The 20,571-nt window shown below is 42.6% G+C and overlaps 1 protein-coding gene across 4 annotated transcripts in view; it reads right to left on the bottom strand.

Annotated features, from left to right (window-relative positions):
• Positions 1-20,571, bottom strand: part of CUL1 (cullin 1) — a 102,842-nt gene that overhangs the window by 4,343 nt on the left and 77,928 nt on the right. For all 4 annotated transcript variants that reach the window (XM_055284405.2, XM_055284407.2, XM_055284403.2 and 1 more), the window contains exons 10-17: positions 12,767-12,874; positions 12,580-12,686; positions 10,044-10,092; positions 9,529-9,660; positions 7,964-8,081; positions 6,812-6,888; positions 6,197-6,328; positions 3,882-3,974 (exon numbers count right to left, since the gene is read on the bottom strand). In XM_055284405.2, the coding sequence (XP_055140380.1) occupies positions 3,882-3,974; positions 6,197-6,328; positions 6,812-6,888; positions 7,964-8,081; positions 9,529-9,660; positions 10,044-10,092; positions 12,580-12,686; positions 12,767-12,874 (816 nt within the window). The remainder of the gene's footprint in view (positions 1-3,881; positions 3,975-6,196; positions 6,329-6,811; positions 6,889-7,963; positions 8,082-9,528; positions 9,661-10,043; positions 10,093-12,579; positions 12,687-12,766; positions 12,875-20,571) is intronic.

Below are 20,571 nucleotides of genomic sequence, written 5' to 3'. Positions count from 1 at the left end.
CCTAGAATCCTGATCAGAAGCAGCCAAGCAAAGACTTGACAGTCACACCTGTTAGCCCTGTCCTTGGGGATCCGTCTACACAGCCCTCCCCACAGTCTAGGGGGCAACCAGGCCTCCAACCTACAAAGGCACAAACTCATTTTTTTATTAGAATCTGAGGATACATTTAGGAGTAATTCGAAGAATGACTATAAAATAGGCATTCAAAATGACTTTCCTAACTCATCCATAAGGCCAGGATTAGCCAGACACTAAAACCAAACGAACATCTTGAGAAAACAATAGAGCAATATCCCTTATGAATATAAATGCAAAACTCGAGAAAATTCCGGCAAGCTAAACCCAAAAACACAGAAAAAGGGATTATATACCATGACCAAGTGGGATTCACCCTAAGAACACCAGGGTAGTTCAACATCAGTGCAATATACCATATTAACAGACAAAAAAGCAGTTATTTCGACAGAGTAGAAAAAGCATTTTGACAAAATACAACACTCCTGCACGCTACAAAATTCAATAAACTAAGAATAAAAGGGAACCTCTTTAGCCTGATAAAGGATATCTAGTAAAAACTCACAGCTAACACCATCGCTGTTTAACATCGCAGTTAAACAGTAAAAGACTGGAAGCTTTCCCAGTAAGGGCAGTAACAAGACAAGGATGCTTGTTCTTACCACATCCATTCAACAGCATACCACAAATTCCAGCCAGAAGAATCAGGCAAAAACAAAGACAAACAAAAAAGAAATAAAAGGCAGCCAAATAGGAAAAGGAAGAAGCAAAACTGCCTGTATTTATAGATGATATGACGGTATATCAAAAAACTCTAAAGAATCCCCCCAAAAACTATTTGAGCTAATAAATTAGAGCTAATAAACATTTAGCAATGTTATAGGAAACACAATCAAAATACAATAATTAGTTGTAATTTTTTTTTGAGACAGAGTCTTGCTCTGTGGCCCAGGCTGGAGTGCAGTGGTACGATCTTGGCTCACTGCAAGCTGCGCCTCCCGGGTTCACGCCATTCTCCCACCTCAGCCTCCCAAGTAGCTGGGACTACAGGTGCCCGCCATCATGCCTGGCTAGTTTTGTTTTTGTATTTTTAGTAGAGACGGGGTTTCACCGTGTTAGCCAGGATGGTCTTGATCTCCTGACCTTGTGATCTGCCCGCCTTGGGCTCCCAAAGTGCTGGGATTACAGGCGTGAGCTACCATGCCTGGCCAATTAGTTGTACTTCTATACATTAGCAACGAGCAATCAGAAAGTGGAACAGGCTGGCATGGTGGCTCATGCCTGTGTAATCCCAGCACTTTGGGAGGCCAAGGTGAAAGCGTTACTGGAGCCCAGGAGTTCAAGACCAATCTGGGCAATACGGTGAAACACCATCTCTACAAAAAATACAAAAATTAGCTGGGCATGGTGGCAAGCACCTGTAGTGCCAGCTACTCAGGAGGCTGAGGAGAGAGGATCATTTGATACCACAGTGAGCTGTGACTGCACCACTGCACTCCAGCCTGAGCAAGAGTGAGATCCTGTCTCAAAAAAACAGAAAAAAGTGAAATTAAGAAAACAATTTCGCCAGGCACAGTGGCTCACGCCTGTAATCCCAGCACTTTGGGAGGCCAAGGCAGGCAGATCACTTGAGGTCAGGAGTTCGAGACCAGCCTGACCAACATGGTGAAACCCTGTCTGTACTAAAAATACAAAAAATTAGCCAGGCATGGTGGCACGCACCTGTAATCCCAGCTACTTGGGAGGCTGAGGTGGGAGAATTGCTGAAACCCAGGAGGTGGAGGTTGCAGTGAGCGAAGATTGCACCACTGCACTCCAGCCTAGGAGACAGAGCAAGACTCCGTCTCAATTAAAAAACTAAAAACCAATTCCATTTACAATAGCATCAAAAATAATAAACTAGGAATAAATTGAAAGTAGCAGAAGATGCATACACTGAAAACCATGAGACACAGTTGAAAGAAAAGACAACCTAAACAGATGAAAAGACATCCCATGTTCATGGAGTGGGAGACTTAAAATACTGCTGAGATGGCAATACTCCCCAAAGCAATCTCTAGATTCAATGCAATCCTTATCAAAATCTCAACTGCACTTTTTGTAGAAATAGACAAGCTGATCTTGAAATTCATAAGGTAACATAAGGGACCCAGAATAGCCAATATAATCTTGGGAGAAAATAAAACAAATTTAGGGGTCTCGATTTCAAGATTTACTGCAAAACAACAGTAATCCAGACAGTGTGATACTGGCATAGTAAAGATATACAGATCACTGGAAAAGAACTGAGAATCCAGAAATAAACCCATATATACCTATGGCCAATTGACTTTTGACAAGTTTGCCAGCACCAAACAATAGGGAAAGAACAGTCCTTGGCCTCAGACTAGGCAATGATTCCTTAAAAATGACACCAAAATCACAAACGACACAAAGAAAAAAATAGATAAAATAGGCTTCATCAAAATTAAAAATGTGTGTATATAAGAAAGTAAGAAGACAACCCACAGAATGGGAGAAAATATTTGTAAATTACATATTTGATAAGGATCTAGTATACAGAATATTAAAAGAATTCTTACAACTCAACAACAAAAAGACAAATAACCCAACTGAAAAATGGGTAAAGAATTTGATCAAACATTTCTCCAAAGAAGATATACAAATGGCAATAAACACAAAAAAGATTGTAAACATCATCAGTTGTTAGAGAAATGCAAGTCAAAAACTGCAAGATACTACTTCATATCCACTGGGATGGCTATAAGTTTTTTTAAAAATGAAAATAACAAATGTTGGTGAGGATATGGAGAAACTGAAAGCTTCATACACTGTTGGTGAGAATATGAAATGGCACAGCCACTATGGAACAGTCTGGCAGTTCCTCAAAAAATTCAGCTATTACATGACTCAGCAATTCTATACCTAGGTATATACCCAAGAAAACTGAAAACATGTATTCACACAGCAGCATTGTTCATAATTGGAAACAACTCAAATGTACATCAACTGATGAACAAATAAAATGTGGTCCTCTATACATTGGATTATTCTACCACAAAAAGAAATGAAGTAACAACACATGCTAGAACATGGGCAAACCTTGCAAACAGTATACACTGAGGGAAAGAAGGCAGGCACAGAAAGTCACATGTTATATGATTCCATTTATACGAAATGTCTGGAGTAGGCAAATTGATAGCAAACTAATGATTGTCAGGGGCTGGGAGCTAGTGGGTAGTTACTGTGCAGGTTTCTTTTTGGGGTGATAAAACATTCTGGAATTGGATAATGGTGGTAGTTCTATAAGCTTGTGAATATACTAAAAACCACTTTGTACACTTTAAAATGACTTTTATGTTATGTCAAATTTTATTATCTGAAATATATCTCAATAAAAAATATGGCTAGCAGGAAAAATAATACTAAAGTGGAAATTTAAGCTTAGTAAGAAAAGCCTAACTGGTTAAACAAATGAGAGAAAAGCATGGATGAGGAGTATGTGTGTGTGTGTTACACCGAGTTTTATTTTTAAGAGACAGGGTCTCTGTCACCCAGGCTGGAGTACAGTGGCATGATCATAGCTCACTGCAGCCTCGACCTCCCAGGCTCAAGTGATCCTCCCACCCCAGCCTCCCAAGCAGCTGGGACTGCAGGCATGTGCCACTATGCCTGGCTCAACAATGAGTTTTAACATTAAGCTTTTTGTAATGCGTATTAAAATCCTGGAATAATTTCATACTCATGAGGCAAACATCGATTTCAAATTAAAGATGCCCATATCCTCTCCCTTATCTTTGCTAATAATATCCATGAGAACAAGGAAATGGCAACTTGATAGTACAATGAGGCTGAGATGAGAATACCATTTTAATCTGAGTGCTGTCGGTCAGCTGCTGCACGGTGTAGGCATCTTCCGTGTTGTACTGAAGCAGGATAGCCATCTGGAATGTCGATGCCTTTGCGGCCCCCCATATAAAAGAAAAAGAAGGAAAATTTAAATGCATGGAAACACCTCCCAAAATATATAGCCCAAGTTTGAAGAACTTATTTAGGAAACAAATTCTTTAAACAAGTACAAAAAAAGCGCAGATCTATTAAAAAGGGAATATAAAACGTGGCAATGCCACTACAATGCAACATTTTCCCAAAGTCATTCATTTTCCATGTTTACAAACATTAAAATAACTTGAGGGCTTTTTAAAAAATGTATTGTCTATGTGGATATATACTACAGATATGTCTCCACTCATTTATACAGAAAATCACATATACACATACCTGGTATATATGGACATGTTAAGCATCAATCTCCAAATCTGTTTTTGGCACATGAGCTAAGGAAGATTATCTTTTGGCACATTATTGATGTAAAACAACACAAATATCAAATTATATTTGGTTTTCTAATCCCAAGTACTTTACTATGAAAGTATGAAAAAAGTAAGTAAAGTATGAAATGACAAGTGTACTAAATTTCTTTTTTTTTTTTTTGAGACAAAGTCTTGCTCTGTCACCCAGGCTAGAATGCAATGGCACAACCTCGGCTCACTGCAACTTCCGCCTCCCAGGTTCAAGGGATTCTCCTGCCTCGGCCTCCCGAGTAGCTGGGACTATAGGCATGTGCCACCACACCCAGCTAATTTTTGTATTTTAGTAGAGATGGGGTTTCACCATGCTGGCCAGGCTGGTCTCGAACTCCTGACCTTGTAATCTGCCCGCCTCGGCCTCCCAAAGTGCTAGGATTTCAGGCTGAGCCACTGCACCTGGCCCTAAATTATCTTCTAAAAGACAGGTAGCATGTGTTGGTTCCTGATTGCTGATTGTGTGTGCAAGCGAATGAACGCCCCCTGAGGACTCCTTCCTCTCTCCTCCCTCTTTTCTTGCATAATCGACAGCAACAAGTAATGACCCATGACTGTCAGTCACTGCTTGCCTAGGCAAGACCTTGGTCAATGGAAAGAGAAACAAAAACGCCACATGCCTGTTTCAGGGCAGCCCACAGACAACAGTGCTTCCAGGGCCTTGAACAGAGATACAAGGGAACGAGTGTGTTGCTAATGTTTTCTACTGGGCGCGCTCTGGGCTGCCTTAACACGGCAGACACACCCTAGGCAAAGCCTCCGCCCTGTCGAACACTGGACACTGAAATTCCAGGTACTGTAGTGGAACACGTGGATTCTTCCATGTATATTTGGGGATAAAGGAAACAAAATTTCAACTGTATAGTAAGAAATATTCAAGTTGATAAAGACCTCTGGAGCCAGCATAACAATACTATGCATTTTAAAAATTTTAAGTCACAGTAGATTTAAGAAAAGTTTAAATTAATGAGCAGCTTGAGTCTGCAGAACAACCCATTCTGAAGTTTCTTAATACTTAAACACAGACTTGCAATTTTTCTTAGAAACGCACTTGTGAAACCTTCTCAGAGACTAAAATATGCCATTACTTGTGAAGCCCACTCAGTACAAAAGTGGAAGTAGAAAGAGCTTGGACTTTTTTTTCTTTTTACTTTAAAAAATATCTAGAGATGGGGTCTTGCTATGTTGTCCAGGCTTGTCTCAAACTCCTAGCCTCAAGCGATTCTCTGGCCTCAGCCTCCCAAAGTTTTAGGATTACAAGCATGAGCCACCACACCAGCCAAGCCTGGACTTTAAGAGAAAAGACTTTAACTGAAATTTTGGCTCAGCTACATGTAAGCTAGGATTCAGAGAAATTCACTTAAATTAACCCAAGCCTCAGTTTTCTCCTCTACAAAATGGAAATATTCTTAGTTACATAGTTATAAATTAGGTTGTACTCAATATTGTTGTAAGCACCGAGTGTTATTAACGTGAAACTGCTTTGTCAAAGGTGGAGAGCTGATATAATTAAATGTATGCAACTCCAGCTTTTTAAGCCACTACCTGAACACTTTATGTGTGTCAGGCAGGAGCTGTGCCAAACACTTAATGGAAATGAAAACTGAGGCTCACAATCATTAAATAACTTGCTCCCTAGCCAGAAAGAATTGGAATTTGGCTCATCTAAGTCTTACAACTCCATGCTTTAAACTTGCCACTATTTCACCAGAAGCTGAATTCTAGATTCTGCTGCTGAGTCAGCTGATAATGATTTCTATAATTTGCCTTATGTTCATTTAGAATAGAAAAATTTTAAGATAAAAACGTGATCTTACCTGCAAAGTATATCTGTTTTTGAAGCAGTTAGTTACCAATTCTCCTTTAGACAACTGATATAACCACGTCAATTTTCGGCCACTGTGGCGGCTGGCGTAGAAAGCTGTGAATCGCTGATAACTACGTTCCAACTAGATAAAAGGACAGCATTATATGGAACACAGATCTCACCACGTCCTACAGGCAGCGTTTCTAAGTAAAGCACACTGTTCCAAGCTTACAGTACAAAGGCAGTGCTTATATAAAAGTAAAATACAAACGCCAGGTGTCTGCCTCTCTTGTAAAGCACTTTAAGCACTGGAAGGTACAATCTTAAAAAAGGTTTGTACTTCAAGACCAGCAGGTCCATCGAGGTGTTCATTACAGAACTAATTAGGTTCTACTTTACAAGATAAGGAGACATGTCTGTAGAGTTGGGACAGACAGCCCACCTTTAGACATGCAGACCTGCCCCACTGCACAGGGCTGTTCCCTAAGTGTTGCCCCCACAGTTTACCGTGATGCAGCCAGCCAGCAGGAAGGCCATCTGCAGGCCTGTCCCCTTCCACAGTGAAGGCTGCCCTGCCCCACCCTCTACTTAGCACTAATGGGATGGCAGACAAACCCATCCTTACCTCTGACGGCAAGGCAAACGTACAAGACTGCTGGAAGGGCCAGGACCCGGAGCTCAGCACTTGAATGCTGAAATCCACTGCAGGGCGGAAGAGAGGGGAGAGTGAACATTCTGGAATACACTAATTAGTTTATAAATTGAAAAATTCAATCATTTCAGATGAATGTGGATTGCTCTTTATTAAAAAGCACATTAAATAAAAATCTTGCTTGAATATAAAATTAAGAATTGAACACTTTATTCAATTAAAATTAGCAAAAAGTGCAAGAGCCAGATGTTCTTTTCTTCCAAAGAGTGAGAGTCTTCATTTTGCTTCCACCTCGGAAGTCTGCTGTCACACGCCTGCCCTGCTTCCCTTGCTTTCCTTTTCTGTCCTGAATCACTCAGTCCACTCAAGCCATGCCTGTGCTTGCCCGGCCCGGCAGCATCACAGCCCCAAACTCATGCAAACTCACAAGCAGGAGAAAACCGCTAACTTCATTACAGTGTATGTTTCACTTATTACTGTGAAAAGACACACATGGTCTATAAATTGTAACAGTAATTTCATCTTCACAGATAATTAAAAAGCCCACTGGCAAAACTGTCCAGTTTTACAATGGAATTGTCATTCTGATTTGGGAAAAATAAAATTCTCCATTTTTCATTTAAAAAGACAAAGATGATCAAAAGATGATGTAAGCATAAATCTGCCATCCTACTACTATGCAAGGCCTTAAAATACCAGCCCAGCTGCCTCTCCTGGAGAGCTGAATCACCTGCACCTGCCTGTACTGATCCCTAATCCCAATCTGAAGCCACAGGTCTTTAGCTTGACTGTTACCTATGCGGGCCAAGTGAACATTAAAATAAATGCTAGAATGGATCCAAGCTAAGGTTTACAAGACAAAACCATGCCTGTGAGTCCCTCCCCAGATCCCAACAGGTGGTGACCTTGCCCCAGTAGAGCTGACACCACTTCAGGGGTTGTCATCTCCTCATGTCACACGGGAGTCGGGGGAGGAGGGCTGGGTACTTGGGAGGAATCTCCCGCTTCTTAGTTCTTGAATTTCTTACAAAGCCCCTCCCATTCTCACCTAATATTTTGTCATTTCTTCATTTGCTACAGAGAACTCTGCCTGTAAACACAACATACAGACACGTGGATACTCACAGTCTAGGGGTTCTGAATTTGTCAAGTGCTTTTTGAATTGCTCGTTCAGATCTTTGCTCACGCCAATGTCTTGAAACATGCGCTGAAGTTTAGAGGTGTACTCGAACCCACAAGCTTGCTGAGAAGAACCCAGATGACTGTCTTATTAATTTGTACAAAAATATAAATGTATACAAGGGAATCTTAGAGAAATCAGAGTATACAATATGTACTTAATTATATGGAACTACTAGCAAAGCTAGTAACATTTTGCTATATTTTATAGTACAAATATGCAGGGATTAATATTAATACTCTGTCAAAAAACCCCACAATTCTAATGTTGCACAGTGAAGTCTTCGCACACACAATTCATTTGTGAGCATCTAAGAGCAAGGTGTCCTGATACTGGTAGAATACAATGATGAAATGATCTGTCTCTATCTCTTATCAGAAGCTGAACTGTGTGCCCCCAAACTGCCTATGTTGAAGCCCAAACCTCCAATGTGATGCTGTGTGGAGGTATGCGGTCTCGGGCATGGGGCCTCACAATGGGATTGGTGTGCTTGTAAGAGATGCACAAGAGCTCTGCACTCTCTGCCACGTGAAGCACTGCAAGAAGGTGGCTGCCTACAAAGCAGGAAGAGGGCCCGCACCAGGAACCGAATCAGCTGGCACCCTGATCTTGGACTTGCAGCCTCCAGAATTGTGAGAAACTATTTCTGTTGTTTAAGCTACCTGGTCTATGGTATTCTGTCATGGCCGCCCACGCTGACAAAGATACCTACATAATTTCGGGTCAAAGTAAAATATGCTCCAAGTCAGATAAGAGCACTCGCCAGCGCCGACACACAGGCGCGCAAAGGAGGTGGTGGAGGAAGAGCTGCACGACGGCAAAGTAACCAAGCCCAGAGCAAACAAAACCTCCACTCAGCTGCAGGCCAGCACAGTGTGAAAGTGTGAATGTGCTCCAAGGCTAAAGGTGTGGGAGGCAGCAGAGGCCCCACAGACGGTGAGCCGAGCCCAGCCAGGCCTGGGTAGGATGGAAGCCCCACAGTGGGGTGGGGAAGGGGTCAGGAAGGCACTGGGGCCCCACGAGAGTAGGGTGATAGTTGTGGGAGGCTTTCAGAAGAGCAGTGGCAGAGCTTCTTGTACAAACCACTGCACGAACTCCTCTGCCTGCCTCGTAACCTGGAGAGACTAAGAGCTTTTTTTTTTTTTTTTTTTTTTTCTTTTTTTTTTTTTTTTTTTGAGACAGAGTCTGTTGCCCAGACTGGAGTGTAGTGGCGCGATCTCGGCTCACTGCAACCTCCACCTCCTGGGTTCACGCCATTCTCCTGCCTCAGCCTCCCAAGTAGCTGGGACTACAGGCACCTGCCACCATGCCCGGCTAATGTTTTGTATTTTTAGTAGAGATGGGGTTTCTCCATGTTAGCCAGGATGGTCTCAATCTCCCGACCTTGTGATCTGCCCGCCTCGGCCTCCCAAAGGGCTGGGATTACAGGCGTGAGCCACCGCGCTCGGCCATAGAGCTGTTTTAATAATGACTCAGAAGCTGGGATTTTTCAGGAACAGATGAAACTCACCTTTAACTTGGAGATCATGCTGGCTTCGGCATCATCACTTGCACTGTTCTGGTGGACGAGCCTCTTGGCGAGCATCTTCGCATAGAACTTCTGAAATACGTCTTTGTCTTCTATGTACTTGAAGACAACCATCTGGCAAAGCCAACAAGACAACACACTTAACAAGCGCACACACAAGTTGACAGTGCAGAGCCGACTGTCACCGGCCACAAGCCAGGAGCCAAGATGTGCCCTTGGCTTTGGGCAGGTCTGTACGCCAACGTTTATGATGGCAAAAACTCCGCCCCAGAGTCTTGGAAGTTTTGTGAATCCCTTAATTCAGTGAGTTGGACTGACTATTAATCAGAAAAGTATGAATGCTAAAAGTAGTAACAATTTAGGAAGTAAAACCAGAGACTCAAAATAAAATCAATGATTATTACTTTTCACATTTCAGAGGCCCTCTATAAGTAACATTATAAACAGCTTGTGAAATACACAGCTCCTGGAAATGGGTATGATCATGAAGCACTTACCACTTGATTGAGTGTGTCTTCTAGTTCTGCCTCCTCTGGGTTCTTGGAACTGAAAATTTTAAAAAGATACCATGTTTTAAAACATCAGTACATTTAAACAAGCACCACTTAGTCAGAATGCAGGTTCAAGCATTCAAAAGATCCGTTCTCATCAGATTAGTGCAGAGGAAGAGGGAAGTGGGTGGAAAGGAAGAGGAAAGTGACTTTCTTTACCTACAGCAAATTGGCAGTCTCATACCATAACCCCAACACTGAAGAACAGATTATGAAGTAGTCACTTAGAATATCCAAGGTGAAAACCAACAGGAGATATTTATAAAACGTTTCCAAAAACATTCTGAAGAAGTTTGCCTTGAAGATAATCCACTTAAACTTCAGTAAAGGAAATTCACTTTACCAATTGCTTTCTAGTCTGCTGTAATTTAACTTTGGAGAAATAAAAAGGCACATAGATTCCCTTTCATGGCCCAGTCATTAAAGATGATGAAGGGGTTTAAATTCCTACTAAACTGCTGCTTTCTGTAGTTATATGTACAAGAGATGATTGTCCTTTAACAATTGATTCATTCTATGAACAATAATTCAAAGGTGAGTTAAAGGTAGATGCATTTTTGTACAGGTCTTTTCTACAAGACTGCTTTATAAACAAGACCCCCTAATTCATATAAAACGAATCAGCCACCACAGAAACTCTGAAGAGGTGTCTCCAACTTTAGAACAGTTGGTTCAGAAAACCCAACCCTATTCTTGGCACTCTTGGGTCAGGGGTGTTCCTCTTCCCTTGGAGCAGTTGACCTTAGTGCCTCCCTGACTCCACTCGCCCAACACACGCTCGTTAAAGAGATGCTGTGGAAATGTCTCTGCCATTCTGTCTGCATCAGTGGCCTTAACTAGTAATCAGTAGACTTGACGAGGGACATTTGTGAAAAGACAAAGGATAAAAAGGGTACTAAGGCCAGGCATGGTGGCTCACACCTGTAATCCCAGTACTTTGGGAGGCTAAGGCGGGTGGATCACTTGAGGTCAGGAGTTCGAGATGAGCCTGGCCAACATGGTGAAACCCTGTCTCTACTAAAAAAAAAAAAAAAAAATTAGCCGGGTGTGGTGGCATGCCTGTAGTCCCAGCTACTCAGGAGGCTACGGCATGAGAATTGCTTAAACTCAGGGGGCAGAGGTTGCAGTGAGCCGAGATTGTGCCACTGCACTCCAGCATGGGCAACAGAGTAAGACCAAGTCTCAAAAAAAAAAAAAAGAACACCAAGTGTCCTGTCAAACCAACTGAAGACCCAGTAGAGTATCTCCACAGTCATAATACACAGCTCCCCAGAATGAAACCAAGTCATCAGAGGCCTTCCCATTTAAAGCCCCCTCTCATTTCTGGAAAGGATCTGATCACAATTGTTAAATTACACATTAAACCAGGATTAAATATTCCTGTTTATTGCAAGAAACAGGAAAAAAAAGTCAAACACTCAGAGTTTCTCACTGGCCTTGGGTAAACTGCATTAAGAGAAAGCTATTGACCTTCATCAAATGTTTTCCCATCATTTACCAAAAAGGCCACATAGTTTTTACATGGTTCTCTGTTAATGTAGTAAATTACATCAGACTTGGTACTGCTGGGTTATCCTTACCTTCCTAGAAAGCTATACTATGTTTTGAAGAATTATTATTTAGTTCACTGGGAAATCTGGCTTGTTAATATTTTACTTAAGATTTCTACAACTCTGTTCTCAAGTGACACTTGTTTGTAGTATTTTCATTCTGGTATGTGTGGGTATTTCTCGGTGTTTTTTGTATTGGGGTTATGCTAGCCTTCAAGAGCTGTTTAAAATATAATTGATTAATATCAAAACCAGTATAATTTGGGCGTGTGGAAAACTATTGCAACAGAAAGCCAGAAGGAGATTAGCTTCCTTCATTAAAATATTTAAAACTTATTGCTATGATATTTGGAATAGAGCATTTCTAAACTGAAGGAAACTTAAAGTGAAAGAGAAGCTGAGAAAAACCGGAACACACAAACAAAAAGATCAGTGAGAACTTCAAAAAACACAACGCAGAGGAGAAAGCTATATATTATATTGCTTCCAGATCTTAATACACATAAACTGATAGAAAACATATCAATTGAGAAATAAGATTCAAAAGTAAAGAATATGAAACAGCAACAGAAACTCATCTAACAAAAATAAATTTAAAACTACACAGAATAACAAAGGTAATCTACGGCCATACCACTCTGAACTGAACGTGCCCGATCTCGTCTGATCTCAGAAGTGAACAGGGTGGGGCCTGGTTAGTACTTGGATGGAGAATAACCAAAGTCCCACAATACATTGAGACATTTCTGTTTTAAAAACAGCCAGTGGGAGGGAATGCAGATTTTCAACCAGAAAGATGATTGTGTTTAAGCATTTTCTCGTAAGGTACAAAAATTACAATGTATGTAAAATGTAATGTTAAGTTTTAATTCCTCATATAAAAGCTGAGATTTTAAACAGGCATACTAAGAAAACATAGGGTCATTTAATACCTTTTCTTCAACAAGGAGTCACAGTATCGAGCCAGCAACTCAGGGGATTTACTGGATGACTGGGCCATCTTGGTAACCGCGTTGTTGTTTATGAAGCGACCACAAGCCTGTGTTACACAGAATACAGTTAGAGACAAACGCCCCATCGATATATACTACAGGCAAGTCACAACCGTCACACACCTACCTTATCAAGAGCAGCCACAAAGCCAGCGTCATTGTTGAATGCAGACATCACCAGGGCGTTGTATTTTTTATGAACATCAAGCACTGTCTGTACATACATTTTGGGGTCCTTAAATGGGGGCAGAAAGAGAAACAAAAGTTGGTTATTGGGGATTGTGTATTAATGTATACAATGCATGTACTAGCATATAAAATATTCTAAAAGCTATAGATACCTTTTCAAAGTTAAGAGATAAGATTAAGAAATACTTTTGGTACCATCATTGAAACACATAGGACATTTTGTTTATATATATAAAAGAAAAAACAATCTATTCTCCACACTCAAAACTAAATATTGGTTCCGAGCTTGCATTAAAAACAGTGAAAACTCAGAGATCATGAAAACAGCATTTTCCAAGTGACAGTTCTGCTTTGCCAATTCCTCCTTGTTAAACAGTGGAACTCTGGACTCTGTTTCATCTGGAAAAGGCGTTTAGCTGCCGAGGTCGGTCATCAGCCCGGCTGGGCAGGCAACGCGAGGGAAAGCGGGGCTCAGGGCCGGAGTCTGACTGCGGCCCCCATCCACTGCAAACCAGAGGCGCGGATCCGCGTGGCGCTGCCGGGGGCCACGGCCTCATCGCAGGACGGGAAGAGGGACAGAGCGCGGCACAGGGCAGCAAAGGGGCCTCCCCGAAACAAGGAACAACACGGAAATGCAATGGGAAGGCTGGCCGCAGAGGCTCCTGTGGCCAAAGGAAGGTGGCGACAACGGACCGAGCTAAGTGCTAATGAGAAAAACAGCGCTACTGCTGGGCATGCAGTGCACGCCACCACCACCCTTCATGAGACAGCGACAGCCCACACTGGGAAGCAGGTGCTGTTTTCATCCCATTCTACAGATGTAGAAACTGTCACAGCTAAGTACACTGCCAGGAAATGGCGGCAGGCACAGGCTTGGCTCCGAGCTGCGCGGGAGCCCGGCTGGGAACGTTGGTGGGACGGAGCTCTGGGCCACCCCTAGCCAAGCACAGACCCAGGCGCGGCGGCAAGCCCATGTTTCCACATCACGATACATTAATCTGCAGGGCTCAGGTGCCAGAATTCAGCATTCCCAAATTCTACCTATTTTGCATTTTTTATAACATTTGATTTACTTGTTTTTAAATAATAATGAGTAACAGTAAGGATAAATGATTTTTCTGCAACAGGGTTACACTAAGAGTGCCAGAAGTTTCCTGTTAAAAAAAGCTCTATATAATAAATGCAAGGTTTATTATTATGATGAATATATTGTGGTAAGTTCAATAAGATATAAATATGGTCTCCACCTGACATAAACATTTGATAAGAAAAAACATTAAAAGGGAACTTAATGCAAAATAATTGCCAAATAAAAATCACTTAATATTGAAAGGCAGTATTGCAGATATTTAATATTTTAAAATTACCATCTGAAAAATGTTAAAACACACAGTGTTAACTGCACTACCAGATAGCCTTGCTCTTTGTTTCATAGCTATCCCAGACATAGGGAAACTTTTTCCACTTTGCCTGGATGGTCTTAATCTTCAGGGTGAACGAAAAGCACCTCCAAGTTGGGCCATATCTTACTTCATATAAGCTTGCTTCTTTTAAACAGTGAAAATATTTTCTGCTTGACCTAACTGTGGTTTTGCCACTGAAATAGATATTGCTTCTGCCAATTCAGATTTTAGATCACTTTCAGATTTCATGTCAAATTATTCCAGAACATTCACATATTCTTCTCTCTGCCTTCCTTCTGTTACAGTATTTACAAAGTGCTCCAGCCTACAGCGAGGATTCAAACACTGGAAAATGCTAGAAACGTTATTGGGTAGTTTTCGAATATGGTACATGCAGGATCTCTTAACAAGTTAAGAGCCCTACAAAGAACTGCGTGTCAAAACTGCCAATTTAAGGACTCAATTTGCTTCCAAAACTTGCTATTTTTTGGAAGACCCCTCACAGGATTTATATATAGTATGTTATGTATATACACATTAATACTTATTTTATTTGCAAGAATAACTTCACCCTTAGCAGCAGAGGGGCCACAGATCCACACTTAGAAGGCCTTGCCCACCTGGCAGCCTGACCACTTAGCCTGCACGGCTTCCCTGCCACACGCCTTCACCCTCATTCCCAAAAACGCCAGCCTCGACTTACTCCATGCTCTTGCTTGCAACTTGTCATGGCTGGACCCCTCTGAACCAGTGATGTCTCTATGTTGACTATAACGTTTCCAAATTATAATACTTTTCCGTATATTCTCAAAATTTTTTGGCCATTTTTCCTCAGATTTGGAATTTGGAAAAATACTGATTTCCCAAGGAATTCCAGGAATAACTTCTCACATGGAAAGCCAAATCTCCAGGAGTAAAGAAGTCTTCAGACTCCAGTTCCAAAATTCTTTCAACTACAGCAGTCTGGCTGGTGAGATGGGAGGACTTGAATGGAACCTACTAAGGGAAGAGTGTCGAAACACTGGCCTTGGCCGGGCGCGGTGGCTCACGCCTGTAATCCCAGAACTTGGGAGGCCGAGGCGGGCAGATCATGATGTCAGGAGTTCTAGACCAGCCTGGCCAACATGGTGAAACCCCATCTCTACTAAAAATACAAAAAAATCAGCTGAGGGTGGTGGCGGGTGCCTATAATCCTAGCTACTCAGGAGGCTGAGGCAGGAGAATCGCTTGAACTCGGGAGATGGAGTTGCAGTGAGCCGAGATCGCGCCACTGCACTCCAGCCCAGGTGACGGTGTGAGACTGTGTCTCAAAAAAAAAAAAAAAAAAAAAAATCTGGCCTTGAAAATGTGAATTTAGCATTTGAGGTTCAGAGAAAAGCCATTTAGGAACTGGTCAAGAGGCAGACAACACACTAGAATAATATACGGGAGGGAATTTAAAGGAAGTAGTTAGCAAATAGAGAAAAGATGTTGAAAAGGGGAGTAGATTTAGCATTCAGGAGGTAAACGATGAAGACAGGTTATAAAACAGAAAGGAGAGTGATCAGCTGGATCAAATGGATGATTTTTCAAGAAAACAAAGAACGAACGTTTGAGGTTTAAAAAATAAAGTAGTAATGGGTTTGATTCAGGACCCTCCATATATTCACGAGAGCTTTTCACATGTAAGAAACAGGACATCTCCCAGGGCTTGTCCCTAAGGGCGCATTCAACTCCTACATGATTTCAGTTGTTGTTATACCGAGGACGGAAACATTCACATCTACACCAAACTTCCCCCAGGTGAGCCCGTGTGGCCTGCCCTGGGCCATCATGGGATTCCCAAAGCCTTATGTCACGAATCTGCTCCCCGGTCCTATGTTCTCTGGAGCTCTTCTTGGTAAGTGCCACCACTCACCCAGCAGCTCGAGCCAGGCACCCAGGACTCAGTTCCTGCTTTCCGACTCATGAATCCTCTGAATCCACTCGATCCATACAACCCGTCCATTTCTTTTCAACATTTTATTGTGGAAAAAATTCAAATATATTCACAATTAGAAAGAGTAGTAAAACTTATCCCATGTACTCATCATCCAGTTTTTTTTTTTTTTTTTTTTGAGACAGAGTCTCGCTCTGTCGCCCAGGCTGGAGTGCAGTGGCGCAATCTCGGCTCACTGCAAGCTCCGCCTCCCGGGTTCACGCCATTCTCCTGCCTCAGCCTCTCCGAGTAGCTGGGACTACAGGCGCCTGCCACCACGCCTGGCTAATTTTTTGTATTTTTAGTAGAGACGGGGTTTCACCGTGGTCTCGATCTCCTGACCTCGTGATCCGCCCGTCTCGGCCTCCCAAAGTGCTGGGATTACAAGCGTGAGCCACTGCGCCCGGCCACATCATCCAGTTTTAACAAATGTTGAAACACAAAACCTGTCCATTACAAAGCCAGAGTCTCCGCATCATTCTCTCCATTCCCCCCACGACCAGCCCAGTCTCCAGTGGGCCACTATCACTATCTGAACCACGACAACAAACCTAACTAACCTAACTGGTATATTTGTGTGTTAGTCAAGGTTCCCTAGAGGGACAGAACTAATAGGAGATACATATATGGGAGTTTATTAAGTATTAACTTACACAATCACAAGGTCCTACAATAGGCTTTCTGCAAGCTCGAGGAGCAAGGAGAGCCAATCTGAGTCCCAAAACTGAAGAACCTGGAGTCTGATGTTCGAGGGCAGGAAGCATCCAGCATGGAGAAAGATGTAGGCTGGGAGGCTAGGCCAGTCTCGCCTTTTCATGCGTTTCTGCCTGCCTTATATTCGCTGGCAGCTAATTAGATTGTGCCCACCAGATTGAGGGTGGTCTGCCTTTCCCAGCCCACTGACTCAAATGTTAATCTCCTTTGGCAACACCCTCACAGACACACCCAGGATCAATACTTTGCATCCTTCAATCCAATCAACTTGACACTCAATATTAACCATCACAACTTGTAACCTTTTCACCCACTTTCTACATGGCAGCAAGCACATATATCCCGTCGATTCCATGACTGTGTCACTCTCCATTGGTTTCCTCTTGCGCCCTTAGGATTAAGCCAGTATCATCAACACAGCTTTCAAGGTCTTCCCTGGTCTGGCCAGTCCATGCTGCCTTCTTCGTTCTTAGAATGGGCTGTGTATATGCCCACTGAGGGGCTTCGTTCTGTCTGGGATCCCCCTATGCCTAGCTAGCTCTGACTCTTTTCTCCATCTCAAACACTTTTTTCAGGGACACTTTCTCTGAATTTCCAAGATAGGCCAAGGCTGCCCTGTTAGACTACCTAAACCCCATCCCAATACTAATCACACCTGCCAATTCCTTGCTAACGGCCTTTCTTGCTGGGCACATCTCAGTGTTGCCCACTGGGACCATGTCTGCCTGCTACCACTGCCGTACTTCTAAGTACCTAGTGAAGTGGCATGCATCAAATAATCTCCTAAATGGCTAAACCAAGAACATAATGATAATCATAACTGAATTACGACCTTTTATTCCATACATTTCCACTAAAAGGATAATTCTAAAGGCCAATTTCACGAAGAGAAAATACACGTTAAGAGTCTCACATGGCCGGGCACGGTGGCTCACAACTGTAATCCCAGCACTTTGGGAGGCCAAGGCGGGCGGATCACGAGGTCAGGAGATCGAGACCATCCTGGCTAACATGGTGAAGCCCCGCCTCTACTAAAAATACAAAAAAATTAGGCGGGCGAGGTGGCGGGCGCCTGTAGTCCCAGCTACGCGGGAGGCTGAGCCAAGAGAATGGCGTGAACCCCAGGGGGCGGAGCCTGCAGTGAGCCGAGATCATGCCACTGCACTCCAGCCTGGGTGAAAGAGCACGACTCCTTCTCAAAAAAAAAAAAAAAAAAAAAAAAAAAGACTCTCACATAACTTATCTCACTCTTTCTTAAAAAGGTAAACCGAATATGGCATACAAAGAGGTGTGAGGGCATCATCTCATGGAGAGTTGGTATATATTTACACACAATTTCTGGGGATCAGTTGTGGTTCTAAGTGATACTTTAGCACTCGAACACTTCCTAGTAACCCAGCACCATTCAAGAATATTGCTAAAGAGGAATATTGGGGTGCTACAGGCTCGAGGGGAGCATCCTTCACCATTTCATGTACATAAACTGGTGCTCTCCAGGCTGAGGGGACAGATCTGACAGTCTGTGGAAAGCTGCTCTTACCTACACTACCTCTGAGGGTACATTCAGCCTCCACATCTTTCATCCAGCCAGGGGCTAAAGAGAGCAGATCAATTACAAGAGCTTTAGGAGAGTTCCCTGAGGACAGGCAGTCAACAACAACAGATCAACCTCAGGACACCAGGACCTAGCTCAACACTGTCGACAGTCTTACCTCTAGATAATTTTTCCTTAAAAAGGGGAAAGAAATGAGGCCCCATTAAGTAACAAAAACATATCGTGCAGTTGTTTGGGGGCAGTGTCATTCTTCCCATTAGCATCAGCTTGGTCTTCAAGTAACATTATCTCCATGCAAAACATAGAGAAGCAAAGGCTTCAGAAAAAAAAGACAAACCACAGAGAGTATGTGTGCAGACCACGCACTTGGACCATTATCTGGGAAGGTGCTCAGTGGTGTCCCCACCACCCAGCATGGTTCTGAGGTGCCCACCACTGCCAGTCTGTGCGTGCTCATGGGAAAACATTAATTTTGATATTAATAGGCAAAAAAAAGGGGAGATAAATGTTAGACCTCAAAAATCATTTAGAAATAATCTTGCATTTTCTTAATAGGCCTTTTCTACTGTATCATCTAACCTCTTTCAATAAGCAGAAACCAACAGTTCTTCAGATGGAGCGTGGTTTAAAGTTTAAAATACTGAGACAAAAACACTAACAATTTAGTAAGTGCTCTCTTTTCTCATTCTTCTTCTTTTTTTTTTTTTTGAGACAGGGTCTTGTTCTGTCACCCTGGCTGGAGTGCAGTGGCATGATCTCAGCTCACTGCAACCTCTGCCTCCCTGGTTCAAGCGACTCTTCTGCCTCAGCCTCCCAAATAGCTGAGATTACAGGTGCATGCCATGACACCCAGCTAATTTCATCTTTAGTAGAGACGGGATTTCAACATGTTGGCCAGGCTGGTCTCAAACTCCTGACCTCAGGTGATCCACCCGACTCAGCCTCCCAAAATGCTGGGATTACAGGCGTCACCCACCATGCCTGACCTTCATTATTTTCATGGTGATGTCCTGGCAATGTTAAACAATCCCAGCAAGAAAATGCTCCTCACCCAAAGCCTCTATTGGTCTAAATTCTAAAATGTTGCTGCAGTTGCTCCTGGATTTTAGTCATATACATGTAGGATTGGAATGAGCACATTTTAAGTCTTCCCTTTACTATGCATCATATACTACATGAGAGTTAATTTGGAGAACTCTCCAACACGTGCAGACTCAGCTTAAACATTTGTTTGAAGAAGGAGTTCCTTTGGGTTCCCCAGGACTCACGTGATTACTAATAAACCACTGGTTGACATCTATGGACTACTTCATCCAACAACAGCAGAATATACTTTCTTCTCAAATCCGCCCACCTCAACCTCCCAAAGTGCTGGGATTACAGGCGTGAGCCACCATGCCCAACCTTTTCTCATTATTTTAACCGGCCTACCTGCTGCTTTTTGCTTCAATCATTAATATCTATCTTAGAATCATGGCCCTGCACCTCAGACCATAATTTTTAAATCTTTAATCTCATTGTCACCTTTGGATTCTGATCTACTATCTACACATTCCCGATCCCAGCGCCATAACTGTGTGGGTTTCATTTTGATTCTGGCCTTTGTTACGCCCCCTGGTTGTTCCCCTAGTCCTGGCTGACACCTACATTTTCCTTTAGTTCAAGGTGAGGCTGAAGTCCTTGTTTTCAGCCTTTCAGAATGTACCTGTAAATGTGGAGGCTGTAAGTGGACTAGATTTAGGGGCTGAGTGTTTAGAGACAAAAATGTTAAACTTTGAAAGCAGAACTAAGACTTGCCAGGAAAGACTGACTTCTCTGAAGAGAATGAAAAGATTCCCCAGGTAGAATGTTTCAGAAAGGAATAATTAAGTTAGTTCAGAAATAGTAGTAGTGTATAGGAAGATGAGTAGTAGGGCTGCCTGACTCAGTGAGGATGGACAGGAAAGAGAAGTTCATGGGCAGGGTCTCTAATTGGCCTTGAGCCAATCGAGGGTTACTTCAGTACTTATTTAAACTACAATTTAGTTGATGTGGGTATAAAGTCAAATTTGGGTAGGGATGTGCATCCATAGTGGATTTGCTTGTGAAATGATTAAAGTCTTCCCTACAATTAA

Source organism: Symphalangus syndactylus, chromosome 6 (genome assembly GCF_028878055.3).
Source record: "Symphalangus syndactylus isolate Jambi chromosome 6, NHGRI_mSymSyn1-v2.1_pri, whole genome shotgun sequence".
In the NCBI taxonomy this organism is placed as follows: domain Eukaryota; kingdom Metazoa; phylum Chordata; class Mammalia; order Primates; family Hylobatidae; genus Symphalangus; species Symphalangus syndactylus.
This window is presented reverse-complemented; position numbering and strand designations above follow the sequence as displayed.